This window comes from Balaenoptera ricei, chromosome 12 (genome assembly GCF_028023285.1).
Source record: "Balaenoptera ricei isolate mBalRic1 chromosome 12, mBalRic1.hap2, whole genome shotgun sequence".
NCBI lineage: Eukaryota > Metazoa > Chordata > Mammalia > Artiodactyla > Balaenopteridae > Balaenoptera > Balaenoptera ricei.
In genome coordinates this window covers 8560251-8578931 of record NC_082650.1, presented here as the reverse complement: position 1 = coordinate 8578931, position 18681 = coordinate 8560251, and the positions used below count along the sequence as shown (strand labels likewise).

Here is an 18681-nt window from a genome sequence, read left to right as displayed (position 1 = left end):
GTGCAGTGGTGCTGCCAGCGAGAGAGGATGGAAATGGACTCAGACAAACTCTACTTAAAGACTAGCCAGCGGCTCGAATTCTGAGATTTGGATGGCTTTACCATTTGGCTTCTTTGAGCTGATGGAGAAAAAATGTGATTCACAATTGTATTCAGTGACCATCCAGCGCCCTTATAAGCACAGTGGCAGATATGCATATGAATTTGGTCTTTTCGTCTGAATAAAATGATGCTCTGTTGTTATCAAAATACTGGACAATGCCCGAGGGGCCGGGAACCTTGCAGGGAATTCGGGTTTAGCAGAGGCTGCTGGTGAGGTGCGCAGGAGTGCAGTTGCACCCAGGGCCCGGCTGGTCCCTCTGGTCATTAGGAAACCCGGACTGATGCTCCAGCCACACACAAGAGCTGCCCGGGCCATTTGGAATCTTCTAGCTTCTCTACTCACATACACCCTTACCAGGTAAATACGACAGGACATATTTGCCATATTTGGGGGCGTGGGGTAGAGTGTAGAATCCAGTAAGTCACCATTAACCTGGAGAAATTGACTGGGTTTTGAGGGATGTGAACCAGGGTTAAAGTCCGGAGAGCCCTGGCTACCCTTGATCTCCCGAGGGACCCGGAACATCTGCTTGCCTTGGTGTTTCTCTCTGCGTGAGGCCGGCACTGTGTGGATCCCCGTGGTGGGGTCAGAGGTTCTGTCTGCAAAGCTCTTTCAGCTCCCTGGAGTGTTTTTTACGTTTAAAGACCCCAAAGACCTAGAGTTTGGTTTCATTTTTTATGCAGTTATACCTAAAGAACCATGCCAGCCGTGGGGAACACTTTGGTTGAACCCCATGCCTAGCGTGAAGTGTCAGAAGAGGAGCCAGGCCATTATTTTCATGCTCTGACTCTGTCTACCCAACCCCAGATTTCCAGGTGGAAAACTCAATCAGCCACCTGTAAATGTTACTAGTATCAGTTTTACTTCGCACAGTTGCAAAACACCACGCACTTCCCCCCTCCCCTTTTTTTTGAAGGGAAGGGTCATAACTCTTTGGCAAATAGAATTCCAACATCCATTTGAAAAATTAGTTAAAAAGCAGTCATTTCAGTGTTTTGCCCACATGTTGCCAACCATCTGGTTGTTTCTGCATTTCTGGAGAGTCCTGTGCTGTCTGGTATCTTATGGATAATTGTTGAATTTTTCCAGCTTTCCTCGGAATCATAGTCAGATTTGTAGATCACATTGCTTCCTCCCCCAAGCTACACTGCAATTTCAGTACGTCCTAACCTTTTTTGGCGTATCGATTGGATTTTTGGTCAAACATTTGTGGTTACACTGAGATCTGTGTTTTCTTCATTTCAGAGTCTGGGAAGTATTTGGCGGTTTTCAGTGGAAAGTCAAACTTGAATTTCAGACAAAGAAGCAGTAGAGAGACTTACACAAACATGAAGTCTTTTTTGCATTAAAGAGCAATCCTTGGTATACTTAAGAAATAATTTTAGCATTTTTGGGTTTTAAGGGACCAGTTTATTTCCAAAGCTTTTAACATTCCTTTGGGGGTTTTCTCCTTAACCAAGGTTGTCCCCTCCTGGTCCTTGGCCTCCACTGCCAGACTGGGTGGGCTACAGGGCGCCCTCAGCTAAGAATGGCGGCCATCCCTGGCTGGTATTTGCCTTAATTTCTTTGGGTGTGTCTGCACTGGCAGCCTTTTGTGACCAAATGTACTGGCTGCTGGAGTAGCTTCAAAAAAGTTATTTTTGACTTCCATAGAAGATTTTGATTAATAGGCTCTTAATCCATTAGGTTCTGACTGCAAGTGGCGAAAACCCAACTTGAACTAATTTAAATTCCAGAATTCATGGCTTGTGGAACCGTACATTGGGAAGGGCAGGGGTTGAGCTGGTCTTAGGGATGCCCAGACTCTTTCTCTCCATCTCTAGTCTCTTCGCCATGTGACAGCAAGAACTGGTCGCCCACAATTCCAACCGAAAGCAAAGGCAGTGCTCAGGGTCCAGCTCCAATGAGAACAATTCCTGTGAAGTTTTGGGGGCTGGCTGGGTCACAGGACCGGAGGTCTGTTACCAGAGAATTGGGGGAGGCTTCACTGGGTAGAGAAAAATGATATGTGTCCTTCACACAGCACATTTTTGGTTCCCTGCCTTGCAGAGATTTTAGGGTCTTATTAGGACTCTTTAGGAATGTAGGGAGCTGAGAGACTTTGGATTCAATTAATTTTAGTCCAGGGAATCCTGAAGAATCGACACCAATTCCAGTGAAAGATGGCAGAGATTGCAGTTCTGAGAGAACCCTGACCCCCTCTGGGCATTTGAATGAATCTCTTCTGGCTGAGGCTAAACAGGATAAGAAGTAAGGGAATAAAGCAATCTGGACTTCAAATCTTTCTATTTTATTTAAGCTGTGAGGCTGAGAAGCCTTCACTCTTGGACTTTACCTTGTCCCTGGGACTTTTGTAATAGGAGAGACAAATTGAAACGGGGACTTTTTTATGTTGCTAGTATTACATTTTCAGAGTATCTTTATTCTGTCATTTCATCTCGTTGCTGAAATCCCGTGGGCTATTTTGGACACCATGAGGTGGGCAAAATTTGGGATTGAAATAGGAAAGGCCAGAAGTGGATTTTCAGGCTAGAGGTCAACTTGGCTTTGGACTTGGTTAAAGAATGAGCCTTCCTCATTTCAGAGCTTTTTGGGGACCCGGGGGGGGGGGCAGTCCCCACCTACGATTAGTACTGGGGGAGGCTCTGAAGGGGGGGCAAGTGGTCCTGACCCTCGCTCTGAAGAGGCAGTCACACTTGACCTCAGGTTGAGGTCATGCCCAGTGGGGTGAGGGAGCAAGCTTCCGGGGATGCTCCGGGACTTCCATTGTCCTCCCTTGATGTTTGCTTTGGCCTCTGTCCTCATCCTGCTCCCTTCCCTCCTTGAGGCGTGCTGATTGGAGGGGTGAGTGGTGAGAGCCCAGTCTCCACTGGTCTACTTTCTCTACTCGGTGGCACTCACGAATAAGAAGAGACAGGCACACAGGTGTCCTCTTGGAGCCTGCTTTGCTGTAGGAAGGCTGCATTCGGCTCCAATCCTGCCTACCCATGGGGAGCGCTGGGGGGAGGCCCAGGCCTGTTGCTCTCACCCAACCTGTGAGGCAGTGGTCCTGAGCTGGTCTGCTCTGCAGGCTCAGCTGTGTCCACCCAGAATTGGAGGCGGGAGGGGGGACGGGAGTGGGCACAGGAGGCATGATGGAGGTCACACATTAGACCCACCTTCTCCAGTGCAACCTCCTCAGTAATAAACCTGATAGTTTGATTTCTGACTCCTTTGTCTACTTTCTCAAATTGGTTGAGCTTAAACGTTCATAAGGACCACTTTTGTCCCCTACCCTTTAAATCACGGAAAAGGTCCTTCACACGTTTAGTCAGGTGAGATAAAATTGTATGTGATTTGTTATTTATCAGCTCAGGAGAAACGTACAGACCCTTTTTCATTGTTGTCCATTGTTGCTATCTAACGTCAGTCTATAAATTGTGTAGTTCAATATGACCGTGAGTTTTGAGATACAAATCTCTTTTTCATATTTAATTTTCAAGTCAAATCAAACTATCGTTTGAGTCATTTCCCTCAGTAAGTATGCAGTAGAAAACTCGAAGAAGAAATATTTATTTTTCTTGTAATGACTGCATCAGTTATTGTCTCAGAAAATATTGGGTTCTACCAATTACCATGTTATCGGTGGATTTTCCTACCTCAGCTGGGGGGTAGCCTCCTTGTCTAGATGATTCTGTGAGGGGTTGCTCTGTCCAGTGCAGTCACAGGAATGAAAGGATTTGAGCTTGTTTGTCAGCTACTGTTCTGTTTCTAGATGGTAGGTTGACCGTAAATCCAGCTCAAAGTATTCATTCATTCCTCTGATATTCGTTGAACTCTGTGTGCCAACGCTTTGGTGTAGCGGATTTGACTAAAGTCAGTCAACTTGGAAAGCTGTGATGGAGCAGGTACAGAGGAAGCACACAGGCGGGTTAATAGTGGTCTCACAACTTCTCCCTCACGTCTGCCATCCATCTCCCTTCCCTCCTCTTTTTGCCTGTCTGGAGAATGTAATGAAGTAACTGGAGGATATTTTTTAAAAGTAGAACAAAACAAAACAAACTAACAAACACAACACTTTGGATCCAGAAAGATCCAGTTACTATTCTGAATCACAGTCTTAAGCAGGATTTCCCCATGGATTGTGTCCTTTTTTTTGGATCACTTTTATCCTTGATTCATTGTATGAATGGATTCTGAACTTTCCTTCTCTTAATCTGAGAAGTAGCCCTTGACAGAGCTCCCTTTCTAGGAACGTATTTATTTTCGGCTGTTGCGGATAGGTGTGTACCCTTAAGGATGGGTGGTGAGTCTGAACCAAGAGTTTCATTTTCAACACGCTCAGTTTGGAACTCACGTGGGCCTATCAAATAGGCAGTAGGAACTCTCCGTCTGGGATGGTTAGGGCAGAGCTGGGCATGTGGAAGTCATTGACTGTACGAGTAGTTGAAGCCTAGGTAGCACCTCACACTCCCCTCCCTAGACGCATCCTGAGATGGGTCCTCCTTACTTCCTTGGAGCCTAGGCAAGTTTTTTTCACAGCTTTTGGGTCTCTTGGGAGAGAGAGGGAATTCTGGAGGTGGGAAATGAGTCCTTGAACAGATCTGTACCTCAAGCCTTCAGGGGCTGGGTTAGTGCTGGTTCTTCTCCAGACTTTAGCATGCACCTTGACCTGGCGCTCTTACTGATGGACCCAGACTCCCATGGGACTCAGCATTCACACAGGACATTGGGAAGTTGTCAGGATCAGCAACTACATGGTTTCTTCTGGAGTTAAGGTAGAGGTCACCAGCTGGCTGCCAGTGGACTGAGTCTGGCCAGCTGGTGTGTGTGTGTGTGTGTGTGTGTTTCTTCATATAGTGTTTCTTAAAACTTAAGTGAATTAGTATAAAATTGGGAGACTTCACACAAAAATCAGGATTTCTAGCTTCTTAGAAAAAAATCCCCAGAATATTGGACAATCTGGATCCTGAATTCCTTTTGGTCAACAGGTGCCAGAAAGTAAATTGTGCCTTTGGTCAGAGTGTACATTCCTTAATATGTCTTCGCTTATTTGCTTCATCTTCCTGGTCCTTGGAGGTGTTTGGGTTGGGGACCCTCGGTTGACCTCATTAGTCTAAGCCATCCTAACGTCTTTCTCTTCAATCCATTAGCCATTTAAGTGAGTACTGAGTGTGTGGTCAGTATCCGATGCCCAGAGAGGTGCCAGAGTGGGGAGGTGGGGAAGGGACAGGTGAGGGATTGTGCCCTGTCCACTATGATAAATGAGCCCTGTAGATGTTGGGCAGACCAGGCCGGCCGTGGGACCTAGCTCTGGACCCAGCCTTCCCGAGGACTTCCGTCAGCCCTGGAGAATCCCTTGAGGCCACTCTACGGACTCTCTGAGGACCGACACTGCAGAGCCCTTGGAATCTTGAAATCCATCCTTGAACAGACGTGGAGCCATACTTGGACCCTTCAACCAAATTGGCCTGCTAGGGCCCTCTTGAGTGAGACCTGGAGTTTGGAGCTTAGACCAAAGTAAGAACTCTGGGTGCTGACTGTCCCTTATTTTTCATTCTCAAACGGACCAATAGAGGTCTCATGGGAGCCATGGCACGGAGATGTCTAGCTTGGCAATTACCAGGTATCTGAAATATCATCAAAATACCATTTTGCCACTCAGTACCTGGTAAAACATTCTTGAATCTGGATGAGGTTTACTGGTATGAACTGTGGGATGACTCTGTCGTGGTATGAAATTGCTCAAGTCATAGCAGACTCTGCTGGCTGCTGCTTCTGTCTCGAGCACCTTACCATCTGTCTCCATCAAAGACAGCCTCGAATGGGGGGTGATGGGGAAGGACACGGACAGGAAATTCTTTTTGTTTCCTCTGAAATCCCTTAGGGTGCAGCTTGAGCTCACGTCCTCATTTTGCCTTCTGTGGAGATGAAAAAACAGCTTGTCACAGCCCTAACCTGTCACACACACTCTGTGAGGTGCCCTCCCCCAACATCCCCTGTATTGGGTCATGTGATTCCTGTTCTGTTAACTTTGGGTGTGTCCTTCTTCTCTTTGGAGAAGCTGTTCAGGGCATACATGGCTTTAAAGAGTATACCCCTGTATCATCTTCATCAGATGAGAATACTGAAAACTATTACAAGAGGGTTCTGTGCTTCATTTATCTAGCAGACAGGAGGGTCTGTTCTAAGTTTCTAAGAACACTTAAAAATAAATAAGGAGCCAGTGTATGTCATGTATCAACTTTATGCTACCAGAATGCTGATCTGGAACCCAGAATGCAGTCTGCAGACCCTGAAACCAATTTCACACTCCTTATGTCTCTACTTCACATTTAAGGAATGAAGTCATGAGACCTACAAAACGATGATCAGGAATAGAACAAACTGCCATGTTTCTAGCCCCAAGAATAAGTCTTCTGTCAAGTAATCCAAGTTCATGCACACTGATCTGTACCTGCCTAGAACGGTTCTTCCTTAGATAGAGGCTGGTTTGATGAATACTCTCAGAGCTCAGGCACGTCGGGGGTGAGGGGTAGGCCTGGAATGACCACAGATTCCCTTTCACTTAGCCCTCCTGTTCTTCTTTTCGTCCAGGCCTTTCTGAGGCATGGGTGATGTTGACTAGGCAGCATCAACAATGAAATCAAGTTTAAATATCAAAGTTGATGAGAATCCAGGGAATGAAAATGTCGCTTAATTAAGTCACTGTAGTATTTTGTCTACTTGGCCCAATTTGTGTGTGTTGGGGAGTTGGGTGGGGGGATGGTACATTGGTCTAAAGCCTTTGGAGAATCTTAAATTCAGGACTGATTTTACAAGCAGATTGACCCTAAGGCTGCCTCTAAGGGATGATTTCAGGGTCCCCAAAGGTCTTCGTGTTCAAAAATGACCTTTATTAGGTAACTCTCCAAGGCCTAAAATGTCACCATTAGAAAGTTGTTCCTTTGGCCTAAGATTTTGTTATAAGAATGCAAATATTGTTCACTTACTCCATTCCTTCCAGGGAGAGGAGAGGGTGAACACAGGCAGCAGGAGGCAAGATGACTGTAGGGGAAGGCAGAGTACCCCCCAGAGGCGAAAACCGTGTGGGGAGGTGGGATAGATGGTGGAGCAAATGATAAACACAGCTGGAAGCCTCACAGTTGGTTTTAGGATACTAGTGGCTTCCTAAATTAATTTTGCATGAGTGTGGTCATTGGTCATTTATGAGCAGGGACAGAGTCCGAGGGTCTGTGAGCTGTGGGAAGAGCCTGGTTTTGGAGTTGGACACAGCAGGATTTGCATTTGGTTCCACCCCTGTTCCACACAGCTGTGTGACTCTGGGCAGTTCTCCTAACCTCTCTGTTCCAGGCCTTGCTTTCTTCATCTGCCATATGGAGGGAGTAAATAACACCTCCCAGGTTGTGTGTGTTAAGAGCACCTATTGCAGTGTAAGTTTCAGGGCAGAGGGTGGCAGCTGGTAGGCACTCAAAAAGCCCTCTTTTCCTGTCCATTTCCCTCTGCCATTTTTATACTTTAGAGTTGTTTTACACCATATGGCCTTTTTCTTAGTGCACAAATGCTGATGCAGGCAGTTATCGAGTTGAGACACACTGATGGTACTTGATCATTGGCAAGAGGAGAACAAACAAACTCATGCATGGACACACTTGGAAACTGATGGGGTAAGCGGAATGCAATGATGTGCATTAGGTTTTGGCGACCCAGGGGGATTTGCCTCTTGTTCTTCTTTACTTTCCTCATCTTATTGGAGCTCCTTGAGGTTTTGAATGTCCCCCTATGCTGGGCTGATGCAACCATTTGACTGCGATTCTCATGTGACTTAGAAATTATTCCATGTTGTGTCCAAGGACAGATGTAAGGCAGAGCAGGAATGAACCATGAGCATATTTATAGATTGTTCCTCTTTTCAGATGTCAGTAATGAATATAAATCATCTTCAGACCCCGGCCGTTGTGTACTGATTGAATCACTCGCACCCAGAGGAAAATGTGATGGTGTTAGGGCTTCGCAAGTCTCACATTTCAGACCATCTGTCTGAAGGGAGGTTTGGAATTGAACTGTAAAGAAAAGCATTATTCACTTATTCATTCATTTGTTTTCTTCCTTAGGAGAATCACCTAACCATGAACATCCTTTCGTGGTGTTGGAGTCCTTGCTTTGTTTCCACCGATATTTTGGTCAGGGTGAAATATTGGATTCCTGGGAATGATTTCTGCTATTGTGGGAAATGGGGATTGCAACTAGAAAGGGTCAAACACGTGGCAGAGAAGGAGGGGAGGTTTTTGTAGTGAGGCCTTGGGAGAAATAAAGGAAACTGAGGAGAGGGAGCTCCGGGCCTCAGACAAAGTAAATCCTGAAAAGTTTCTCGTAGGCGAGGAAGGGTCAGTGAAAATTATGGCAGAGTCGCCATGATTGCTAATCTTAAATATCCAGAAACTCACTAGTGTGCTATCTTTATTGTCTCCTCAACTCAAAATTTCCCCGATGGTGTTAAGTTTCTTGTCTGTGATTTCTCCCATCTCGGGTTTACAGGACCCTCACCTCTGACAATGGGGAAGGAATGCTTTCTGGGGTCTGGTCCGTGCTCATCTTCTGACACTGTGTGTTTGTCTCCAAAGTGGACATTCTTTCTCTAGTGCCTCGAAAATTATTATATTCAGACTCTATTTTTTCATTCCTTGAACTTCTTTAGTGGGGGGGTCCCAGGAGTTCTCTACTTTTATCATCTTTACTCCTGAGGCAGCAGGGTAATTTTGGGAAGAATAAGTGATATACGTTAGAATCAGCCATACTTATTTTGTTCAGAATCTTCATTCGTGTTACAGTCACATACTAACCAATCTATATGTTATCACGAAACACTCCTTTTTCCCTTTCTTCTTCTATGAGAGTCTAAATTCATTTTTCTTAATGTTACTAAGTTTAAATGTTTCTGGGTTTTTAAGATTACTTTGCCCCCCCTGAGAATGCCTTGCATCATTGAATAATCAGTTTCAGATCCAGATTTGCCCTAGAATTGACTGTTGCGTGAATATTAGCATCTGTTTATATTATGTTGCATTGCAATATCGGTTACATTATGAGCTGAGATATTTTGTTTGACAAAATGTTATGTTTCATTTTGGTTATTTTTGAAAATCAAGAACACTCTTTTGGAACTTCATAACTGGAGATAAACATGTGCTTCTTAATAGTTTGTCCTTCCTCTTCTGGGACAAAATATGGAAACATTTAAATTAGCTACATGCAGATAAAACCAGCGGGTTACCTCTCGTACAAGGTGTTGATCTTGGTTTGTTTTCTTTGTGGAAATGAATGATTCTGTTATCTCACTTTGGATACAATGGAAATTCTTCCTGATCATGAGAGTTTTATGTTATTCTTCTCAGAGTTGTTTGAAAGATTGTCCAGCTGTACCATGCAAAATCCTAAGAAGTTATTTAATACATGAATGCTTCTGGAGAATATGTCAAATTACTATTTTGTTAATCTTGCACTAGCAAGGCAACATGATCAAGCTGGAGAACACCTAGAGTTTATTTTGATTTGTCTTTCTTTTGGTTTAAATTTACCACCCACAATTCCCTGAAATACATAAAAGCTTGTGGGTTTGGTATGTCTGTTTTGCTGTCGCACTGTAACGATGTCCAAATGTGACGGTACTTAAAGTCTTCAGGGTCAGACAGATTGAAAGTCATTTGCTCTTTTGCTAACCATGTCAGAGAACGTTGGAAAAAATTCGTTTTCCCAATCTGCCCTTCCCATGAGTTGATAGTTGCGCTGTTTGCATAGCTGACCACCCACTGAAGCCAAGGCATGTGAAACTGCTGTCCACTAAAATGGGCCTGAAAGTCACGTGGGACCCACCCAAAGATGCTACCAGTAGACCCGTGGAGCATTACAACATTGCCTATGGGAAGTCACTGAAAAGTCTTAAATACATCAAGGTGAATGCGGAGACACACTCCTTCCTTATTGAGGATGTGGGTAAGTGACGCTCTGGTCTTGTTCCCGGTCAGAACTAACTGTACACCTACCTTCTCCTTCCATTCTCAGGGTGACTATTTGTGGGACAAAAATGGTACCCAGTGGTTCTTTGGGGATGGACAGCCAAAGTCAAGAGGCTATTAAGCAACAGCCTTCATCTTGCCCATGGGCTTCCCCAACCTGCATTTGAAGTCCAGCGTTCCTGGATCTCTCTCCAAATTGACGTAGGAAACAATTTTTAGTTTCTGGATGTGCTTTTGGAAAGTACGTCGACCCTTTTTTATCTCATAGCAACTTGACAACTGGACGAGTCTGTAGCTTGATCTTGAGATTTCTAATTGATAAACCATTTTATAATTAGGGATTACTCAAGTAATATGTCCCTGTAGGGGTGTGTGATGTGTCATGCTTTGCCACACGTGGTTCAAAGATATAACATTTCTCGCCATTAGATTTGATTCTGGAAGTTTGGGGGATTTAGCATTTTGCCTAAATATATTCTTTTATAAGCGCAGGTGTAGGTGGTTTTGAACTCAGGCTTTGAGCTGCCTCCAGTGGATGCTCTATCTTCTGCTTTTTTGGTCCCACTGGCCTGAAACCCTGTTTATTCTACAGTCATCTCATGGCCCAACCTTAAGATGGATCCTAGGAAGTAACAGAAGTCAGCACCTGTGAGAACCAGGTTCCCCGCCGGCCACGTTAGCGTCCTGCTGCCTTCCTTCAGTGGATCAGAACCCGCTCGTGGCTTCTTAGTTTCCTGGTCACCATCCAGTACACTGACTCCTCCTCCGCCTCCTGCACTGTGATATTAAGCTTTCTGGGCAGCAGAGCAGAAAGTGCACGGAGGGGAGACAAAGAGGGACAGATTCCCGTCTTCATGGTTCCAGCAAAACATACGTTTCACTGGATCTGAATCTCCTCCACATCACTAGGGCCCCACAGAGTCCTACCGTGAGGTTAATTGGAGTTTCTATCCCACCAAAGGCACGAGCAGCGTCACATTTGCTTGCTCAACCCTTGGGTTGTTAGGGTTGCTGCAGAGAAGAAAAACATGCAGAGAGAAAGCCCTAGAACACACTGCAAACTGAGAGTGTCTCCCCGGCATCTTTCTGATGAGTTAACTGAACAGAATCAGAGACAACGTTGATGAAATTTCTTTGAAATACGAATAAGCTCAGAGCGAAGAGAGAAAGTGCCTGGCGAAGCCTGGTTTTGCTTTTTGTCTGAACCTAGAGCATTTCCCAGTTAGTCCGGCAGGTCGTGCCAAACCCTCAATGCCACCAGGCCCTGCCGTGGTCAGACAGAAGGCGGACCAGTCTTGAGCGTAGCAGGGGTCCCAGATGTGTGGCGCCCCTGGGCCTCTGGCTTTGAGAACTGAAGTTTTGTGAAAGGAACTCTCCTCACTTTGAGCAATGCAATTAATGTTATTGCCTTTGACAGAGCTCTTACCTCTCCAACGCTTCATGCCCTCAAATGCCCACAGACTTTCATCTCTTCCAGGAATTGGCACCTTCACTTACCTTTCATAAGATAATAGTTCATTTGGAGGAAAACCAGCACTACTAGAGTTTTGCTTTTCGAAGCTGCAAGTTCAGGGTGCCCTCAATTTGTAACACAGTGTCTGGGTTTCCTTTTGCGTCCCAGCAACTTCAGGATCTCAGCCAAAGAGACCTTCGCTGTGTGTCCTTGACCTGTAGATGCACGTCAAAAAGTGAAGCCCAATTATTTCAAGCTTAGCATATCCAAGATCCCAGGAAATGTTTTTCTAGATTTTTGTTGAAATAGTCAAAGACAGCATGTACACATAGTAAGGGAAATATTTTATTATGAAAAGAGGAAAATTCCATGTAGCTTTATTTATTGCAATGAAGATTTCCCATGCACTAAATTTTATGAGTTACACTGAAATTTTCTCACTATTTTTTGGAGGTTGCCATTTGGAGTTTCCACTGGGAAATATTCTTTGTAGTTACTAACACTGTGGGTTAAACCAGTTATCTAGTGGACAGTGCATGCCTGTTTCCTCCATTGATTTCACATTAAAAAAAAACGCAAAAGCTTTTCTTGTTGACTGTTCATGAATCCAGGTTTATTACACATGTCATATACTTTGTATTAAATAAATTTTGTGTTCTTTTGGTCAGGTGTGCTTCAGTTGCCTGGGATGAATGTCAGTGATTTTGATTAAAGAAAAGAGAGAAAGCTATAGTTAGACTAGTCACTTAATTCAGATTTTTATATTTGGTTATAACTGGTATAAGGAAGACGGTGACTTAAATTGTCATTCTTGGAGATTTGAAACGGTGGCTTGATATAAACCATATGTTTCAGAGCCGGGGGTAGTGTACTTTGTGCTGGTTACTGCAGAAAACAACAGTGGAGTGAGCCGTCCAGTTTACAGAGCTGAAAGCCTGCCTGGTAAGTCTTATCTAGAATTGGAGGCTGTATTTTTGTGATTTAGATTGGGAGGTTCTTTGCTTCATCAGGTCAATACAAATCTAGAATCATTAAAGAGTTCCCAAACAATAAATTTTTAGACTTGTATGGCAAGCCGAAAGATTGAAAACTAGGAGAGATTTATCCCTTCTTTTAAAGTAATTTTGATGTAGGCTATTAGCGTTTTGTCTTAAATTTCAGAGTACTCATTACAGTAAACTATGTATAAAAGACCAAAAATGTGTGTTGTCCATACAGGTTAGGGACCTAGTCACTCGTATGGCCTGAGCAGATCCTTTGGAAGATTGTTGAAGAGACCGTTGAAATATGCGTTTAGGGATGCACTGAAATGTGGGCACTCCAACAGTCCTCCTTTCTAACTATCAAGTTACATTTTCCTAATTTAGGAGGTGAATGGATCAAGATTGATGGTTTTCCCATTAAGGGTCCAGGACCATTTAATGAAACCGTCACAGGTACTATTTGCTCATTCGGTTCATGTCTTCACTGAAGCACCATCTCAAAAGAGGGCTGTGCTTCTGTCACACACACATGTGCTCACAAACCTTCATTTGGTTCCCATCGCTAAACTAACACACATGCCGCACAGTTTTGGTCGATCCGCTCTGCACCGGGTGGACCAGACTGCAGCCCGTGTTGCTCACTCCTCACTGCTCTTCCGTGTTCTGGCGTGGGGGCATGTCCTCGTCTACATCTGGGGAAGCTGTTGTGCTGGTCACAGGCAAATATGGTGGTTGAGATGGCAGCCCTGGCCCGATGAGGATATTTACAGCTCTTCTACCTGTGGATGCAGAAATGAATGGGGCCCACCAAACAGTGGCTTTTATTGGCTAATATGCTGCATCAAGGCTTTCTCTCTTTTCTTATCCATGGGATATTTTGTGATATGTTAGATAACCTGCCTTCCATCTCTGCTCCATATTTGTATATATGTGTGTTTTATCATTTGGATGTTGATGTTGTCTGGCCACATTGTTTTACTTGTTGAGAGAAGTGTTGACATTTCCTGTGTGCTTCATGAATATATTTGATTAATGGTTAAACGATAATGCAAAATGAAAGCAGTGTTTTCAGAGTGTGGTTGGGTGATGTCCCAAAGGCAGTGTGGCAAGGAGCAGTGTTTTTAAATACATCAATCTGGTATTGTTGTTGAGAGGAAGGTGAGTATGTGGAAACCAACAACGCTAATCTGCTTCTCGGGTCAGATTTGATGGGTGTAGGCAGTTTTCAAAGTCTGCTTTATACAAAAAGGGAGTGGAAGAACAAAACAACCAGAAAAGGAAACTGGATTTCTAGGAAAGGTGATATGTTCTTGTTTAAATACGTTGGACGTGAGGGGATGTAGTGGTGATGTCTTATAGGTGATTGGAGATGAGGGCCTGAAAGTTGGAAGAGAGAAGCAAGAGGTAGGCGTGGGTTTAGGAGTCATGCTGTAGAGTGAGAACTAAAGGAGGGAGAGTGATGAGCGGGTGAGAATTAGGAGAGACAAGAGTAGAAGCCAAGGATCAAACCTTGGAAGACATTGACAGTGAAAGAGTCAAGAAGGTAGTACACCTAGAAAATGTGCAAAATAGGAAAGGATGTTTATTTCAGAGGTTGTCTACCCCTAAAGATACACATGTAAACATTCACAGGCAGACATAAACCTTTTACTGACAGATGTACTGTGCCTTGTATTTGAATTTCATACTTTGTATTTTAAATAACCATTTTATTTTTATCATCTTCCTGATAGAGTTTTCTGAATGGCAGTTTTAGAACAAGTAATTTTCTTACTTTTTCTTAAGCAGTTAATTTCTTATGCCTTCTTTAATAGAAACAGGTGTGTGTGTGAGAGTGGGTGTGTGTGTCCTTTCTGAGTAAGCACATGTGACAGAAACCCTGGGAACTGGGAACCACAGACAGTCATGCCCCAGCTCACTCTTGGTTTTATGGACAGTGAGATCCTTTAACCTCTCTTTGCAGGAGCCTCTGTAGGCCCTAGTTGCCAAAGAATGCTCTGCTAAAATACATAACACTGTATTTGCCATACATTATGTTAAAAAAGATGCTGGAAGAAATTGCTAGCCAAAACCTTTTGCAGTATATGATATAAAGCAGAACTTTAAAAAAATGCATATCCAGAATGCATAGGCTTGGTTACAGTGTTGCAGAAAATAATTACATTTCATTGTTAATGAAAATAATAAAAATAACTTTTGAGAAATTATCAATAAGGGATCAACATGCATCTGTACCTTTTTTAATATGGCCTGGAAAATACGCTATGCTATTGTTCTGAGAAAATTGTTAATATATGATAATGCTGTTAAACAAAAGAAGTACTATTCTGAATTCCAGGTATCTTCATGCAAAGTAAGGGATTTGTCCTAGAAACGCAGACATTAGCATCTGCACCTGGTGTGAGGCCCCAAGGGTTGGCTCTAGTGCTTTGATCAGTAATACCTCACGTTCTTCCGGTGTTTATTTGAAACCAGAGGAAAATCCGTTCTTTTATTCTGCTGGAAACAGTGGTTTCAGTTCAGATTTCAGAAGGCCTCCTTTGCTGGCTGGAATCTATCTTGACCTCATTGTCTTTACTTAAAAATAGGACTTTAATTATTTAATTCATTCATTCAGGGCCTGCGGCTTTCCAGGCAGAGTTCTGGGTGCAAAAGACGCAATAGTGAGTAAGATAGACAAGGGCCTTAATGGCCTTAATGAAGACTGTATTCTAGTGGGAAAGAAAGACAATAAACCTGTAAGCAAAAAGTAATGCATACAACGTGTATGAGTTTGGTAGGGATGCCATAACAAAATATCACCGACTGGTTACCTTAAACAATAGATATTTATTTGCTCACAGTTCTAGAGGCTAGAAGTCCAAGATGAAGGTGTCAGCAGATTTGATTTCTCCTGAGGTCCTTCTCTTTGGCTTATCTTCCCTCTGTGGGCGTGCATCCTTGGTATCTTTGTGTGTCCAAATTTCTGCTCCTTCTAAGGACACCAGTCAGATGGGATTAGGGCCACTTTAGTAATAACCTCATTTTAACTTGATCACTTCTTAAGAGGCCCAGTCTCCAAACACAGTCACATTCTGAGGTAACTAGGGTTTAGGTCTTACACATAAAAATTTGGGGGGTGGGGAGACACAAAATTTAGCCTGTAACATAATCATAAATTCTTTGAAAAACCAACAGCACTGTGAAATAGAACAAGCAGGGTGGCGGAGCCTGGGAGGTGCCGATAAGATGACTGAGACCCTATGGGGACTGTCTGAGAAGCCACAAGAGGGGAGGAAAAACGTGCAGGGAGTCCTGGAGGTGGGCTGGACCTGAGTGATTCTCAGAGGGTCACTCAAGCAAATGTGGACACTCTCAGGACTCAGAAAATGCAACCCTAGGGCAGAAGCTTAGACTTCCTCTTTGGGTAGCTCATCTCATATCTTTTTGTTAGAAAGTGTTCTTAGTATGTAAATGTAAAATCTCTCCTGTTGAGATGTAAACCCATCTCCCTTTGTTTTGTCCCCAGGGAAGAGATGTTGCAAGTCCCCTCACATATTGGAATCCTATTATTTAGCTTTCCTGCAGACTTTTCTGAAGTTGTTTGAGCTTTTTTTCCTGTGACGGGATCTGGGTAATCTGCTCTGTGCAGAGCCAGGCACTGGGAGTCAAAATGAGGACCACGGTCCAGGATGAGGACCACGGTCCACCTCTGCTTCCAGCCAGCCCAGGGACTCGGAGGGCAATTCATCTGCTTTCACTAGCTCTTCATCTGGGAAATTTTAGCTCTCAGTAGGATCCCGTGTATTTTTAATAATGTTATGGTTTTCTAAAAACCTAGTCCTTTGTGCTTTCCTTAAACTATGGTACCCAAACTAGACATAAAATGAAAGTCAGATTTATGCCTCATATTTTCTTTACATTATACTTAGTTCATGAAGCTTACTACTTTTTTTTTTTTTTTTTTACAGTTAAATTATAGCTCAGACTCAAGTTCAGCACAGAGTTCACAATTCTCTTAGGCCATTTGCAACCAGCACTGGCATGATACCTGTGGCCCAGCCCTTCCTTTCCTTATCACAGTCACCCCCGGATCCCCAGGTTGCTCCCTGAATCCAGGTAGCTTGAGGGCACTTGGCTCATCATGCGCCTCGCCGCACCTACGTCCTGGACTGCATCCACCTCCGTGACAGTGGTCCATTGGAGACTCTCACTCCTGTCACTTAAGATGAAGTTGCTCCCCTCCACAATCTAGAGTCATGAAATTCCCCATCATCTCACTTCTTCAGTGCCCTCATGTCAGAAGCTTGTTTCAGAGCCAATCAGGCTTTGGGTCTGTAGACCCTTCCCCTTTCCAGAGTCCAGAAGCCGTCTCCTGGCTCATTTCTTGCTTAGTTTATCTGGGTCCCCAGCATTTCAACCACACTCGTGTCAGCATGGCCATGCCAGCCACCCCACTCCCCCCAGCTCTCTGGTTTTCCTTCCGGCGTGCTAACTGCTGAGCCTCGTGGGAGAAATAAAGAGCTAAGCTGATACGCATTGTGACAGCTTCTTATAGCTGGTTTTCTAACTTCATCTGGGCCCTTGGCTCTGCTTGGCAATTATTTGTCCTTACTCAGTTTCCTTTCTTTCTCCCACAATGGCTAGTCCAACATTTGGCCACTTTCTTCAGGCTCCTTCCTCCGCCTGCCTTCCTCTCACTTCTAGCAAGTAACCTTGTTTCCTGCCTCCCTGGGAAATAAAGGTCATCAGGGTGACATCTCTTGTCCTCCCTCTCTTGACTTCTAAGCCTTCACGGCTCCCTTCCCTCCTCCTGGCTCTGAGGAAAGGTTGCTGTTCTCTTTAAGGCTGACTTCAGACAACATAAAGCTTCTTTGCAAGCGTGGTTAGACCCGAGGGCTGTTCTGGGGTTGGATTCATCTTTGGAGCCTCCCCTCCCCCATAGGAACTGACTCAAAAGCTGATTTGAACAGGTGTCAAATTATTTGACACTGAAACAGTGAAACTATGAAACCCTGAAAACCAAAGCTTGGCCTCTTTCCTTTCTTCCCTGGCACTCCTTTCATAGGAAATGTCTGTGGACATATCAGGAAGGCATGCCCCGAGCATGCGTTTTGGTCTTTTCTATCAGTAGTTCATCAAAATGAGCGCCCATCTCCAGGTACATTTTCTTGCTAGTTTGTTTATATAGATGTGACTGATGTGGAATTTGAAAATTCTAACCCATTGTCTTGAGATGGGCTCCTTCCCTAATCTCTTAACTTACAGCATAATTAATCCATCAAACCGTAATCATCTCCACTGCACACTCTTGCAGCCCAGACTCAGGCTCAGCCAACAGTGAGAGCTGATCTTCTGAGCCCCTCAGCCATACAATGATGGGGCTCCCCAGGAAGGCTCCAGGTTCTGTTCTAAGAACCTTCTCAGGTTCTAAGCTTCCTTCTAAGGTTCTAGGCTTCCTTTCAGCTTTGAAATTTCACGCATTAATGACACTAAGGCACTTTGAATGAGCGATCCTAAGCTTTGCAAGCAGTTGGGAAGCCTTGCTGAGCAATGGCTGTTTGCCTTGGTCTCCACCGTACTTGGAGTGTCTTAGGTCAGCAAATCCAGGAAGCGTATGAGCCAAGGAAGAAACACTGAATTATAGTTTCTGGGTGTTGGGTTTGTGACTGCATACACAAAGGTGCCCAGGATAAAGAACTGTCTCCAGTGATACACTGGAAGTGGCGCCCTCCCCTCCTCTGGATGCTAGTGGCAGGCATTCTGCCAAATGAGCCAAGGAGCCGGTCATGTTAACTCACTTAAACTGATGTGTGTGTGCATGACTCTGGGAAAGAGTAGCCTGTGTGGTACAGCAGTAGGCGAACCGCAGACAGCACTGCCGCCCTGGGCGGTCGTCAGATAATCCTGGAGCCAGATCCTGGGGCTGCAGAGTGTTGGACCTGAGCTTTAAGTGTAGCCCAGTTCAAACTTTTTAATTATGAATCAAAGACTGTCCTCTTTGCACACACTGGTTTCAATTTAACAGTTCTTTGGCCCACAGGGAATTAATAATGTCTGTGACATTATATTTTCAGTAGCTCTTTCATGCAATTATTAGTGTTTTTTTTTAAGTGTGCAATTCACAGGGCAGACCTGGTTTGTGGTTCCTGGCCTGGATGGTGAGCTC

At 44.3% G+C, this 18681-nt stretch overlaps 1 protein-coding gene across 2 annotated transcripts in view; it reads left to right on the top strand.

Annotated features, from left to right (window-relative positions):
* Positions 1 to 18681, top strand: part of FNDC1 (fibronectin type III domain containing 1) — a 97745-nt gene that overhangs the window by 16050 nt on the left and 63014 nt on the right. The window contains exons 2-4 of one of the 2 annotated variants that reach the window (XM_059940899.1): positions 9880 to 10074; positions 12406 to 12492; positions 12918 to 12986. The exons of the other annotated variant lie outside the window; for it this stretch is intronic. Coding sequence (XP_059796882.1) covers positions 9880 to 10074; positions 12406 to 12492; positions 12918 to 12986 — 351 coding nt within the window. The remainder of the gene's footprint in view (positions 1 to 9879; positions 10075 to 12405; positions 12493 to 12917; positions 12987 to 18681) is intronic. 2 annotated transcript variants of the gene reach the window in all.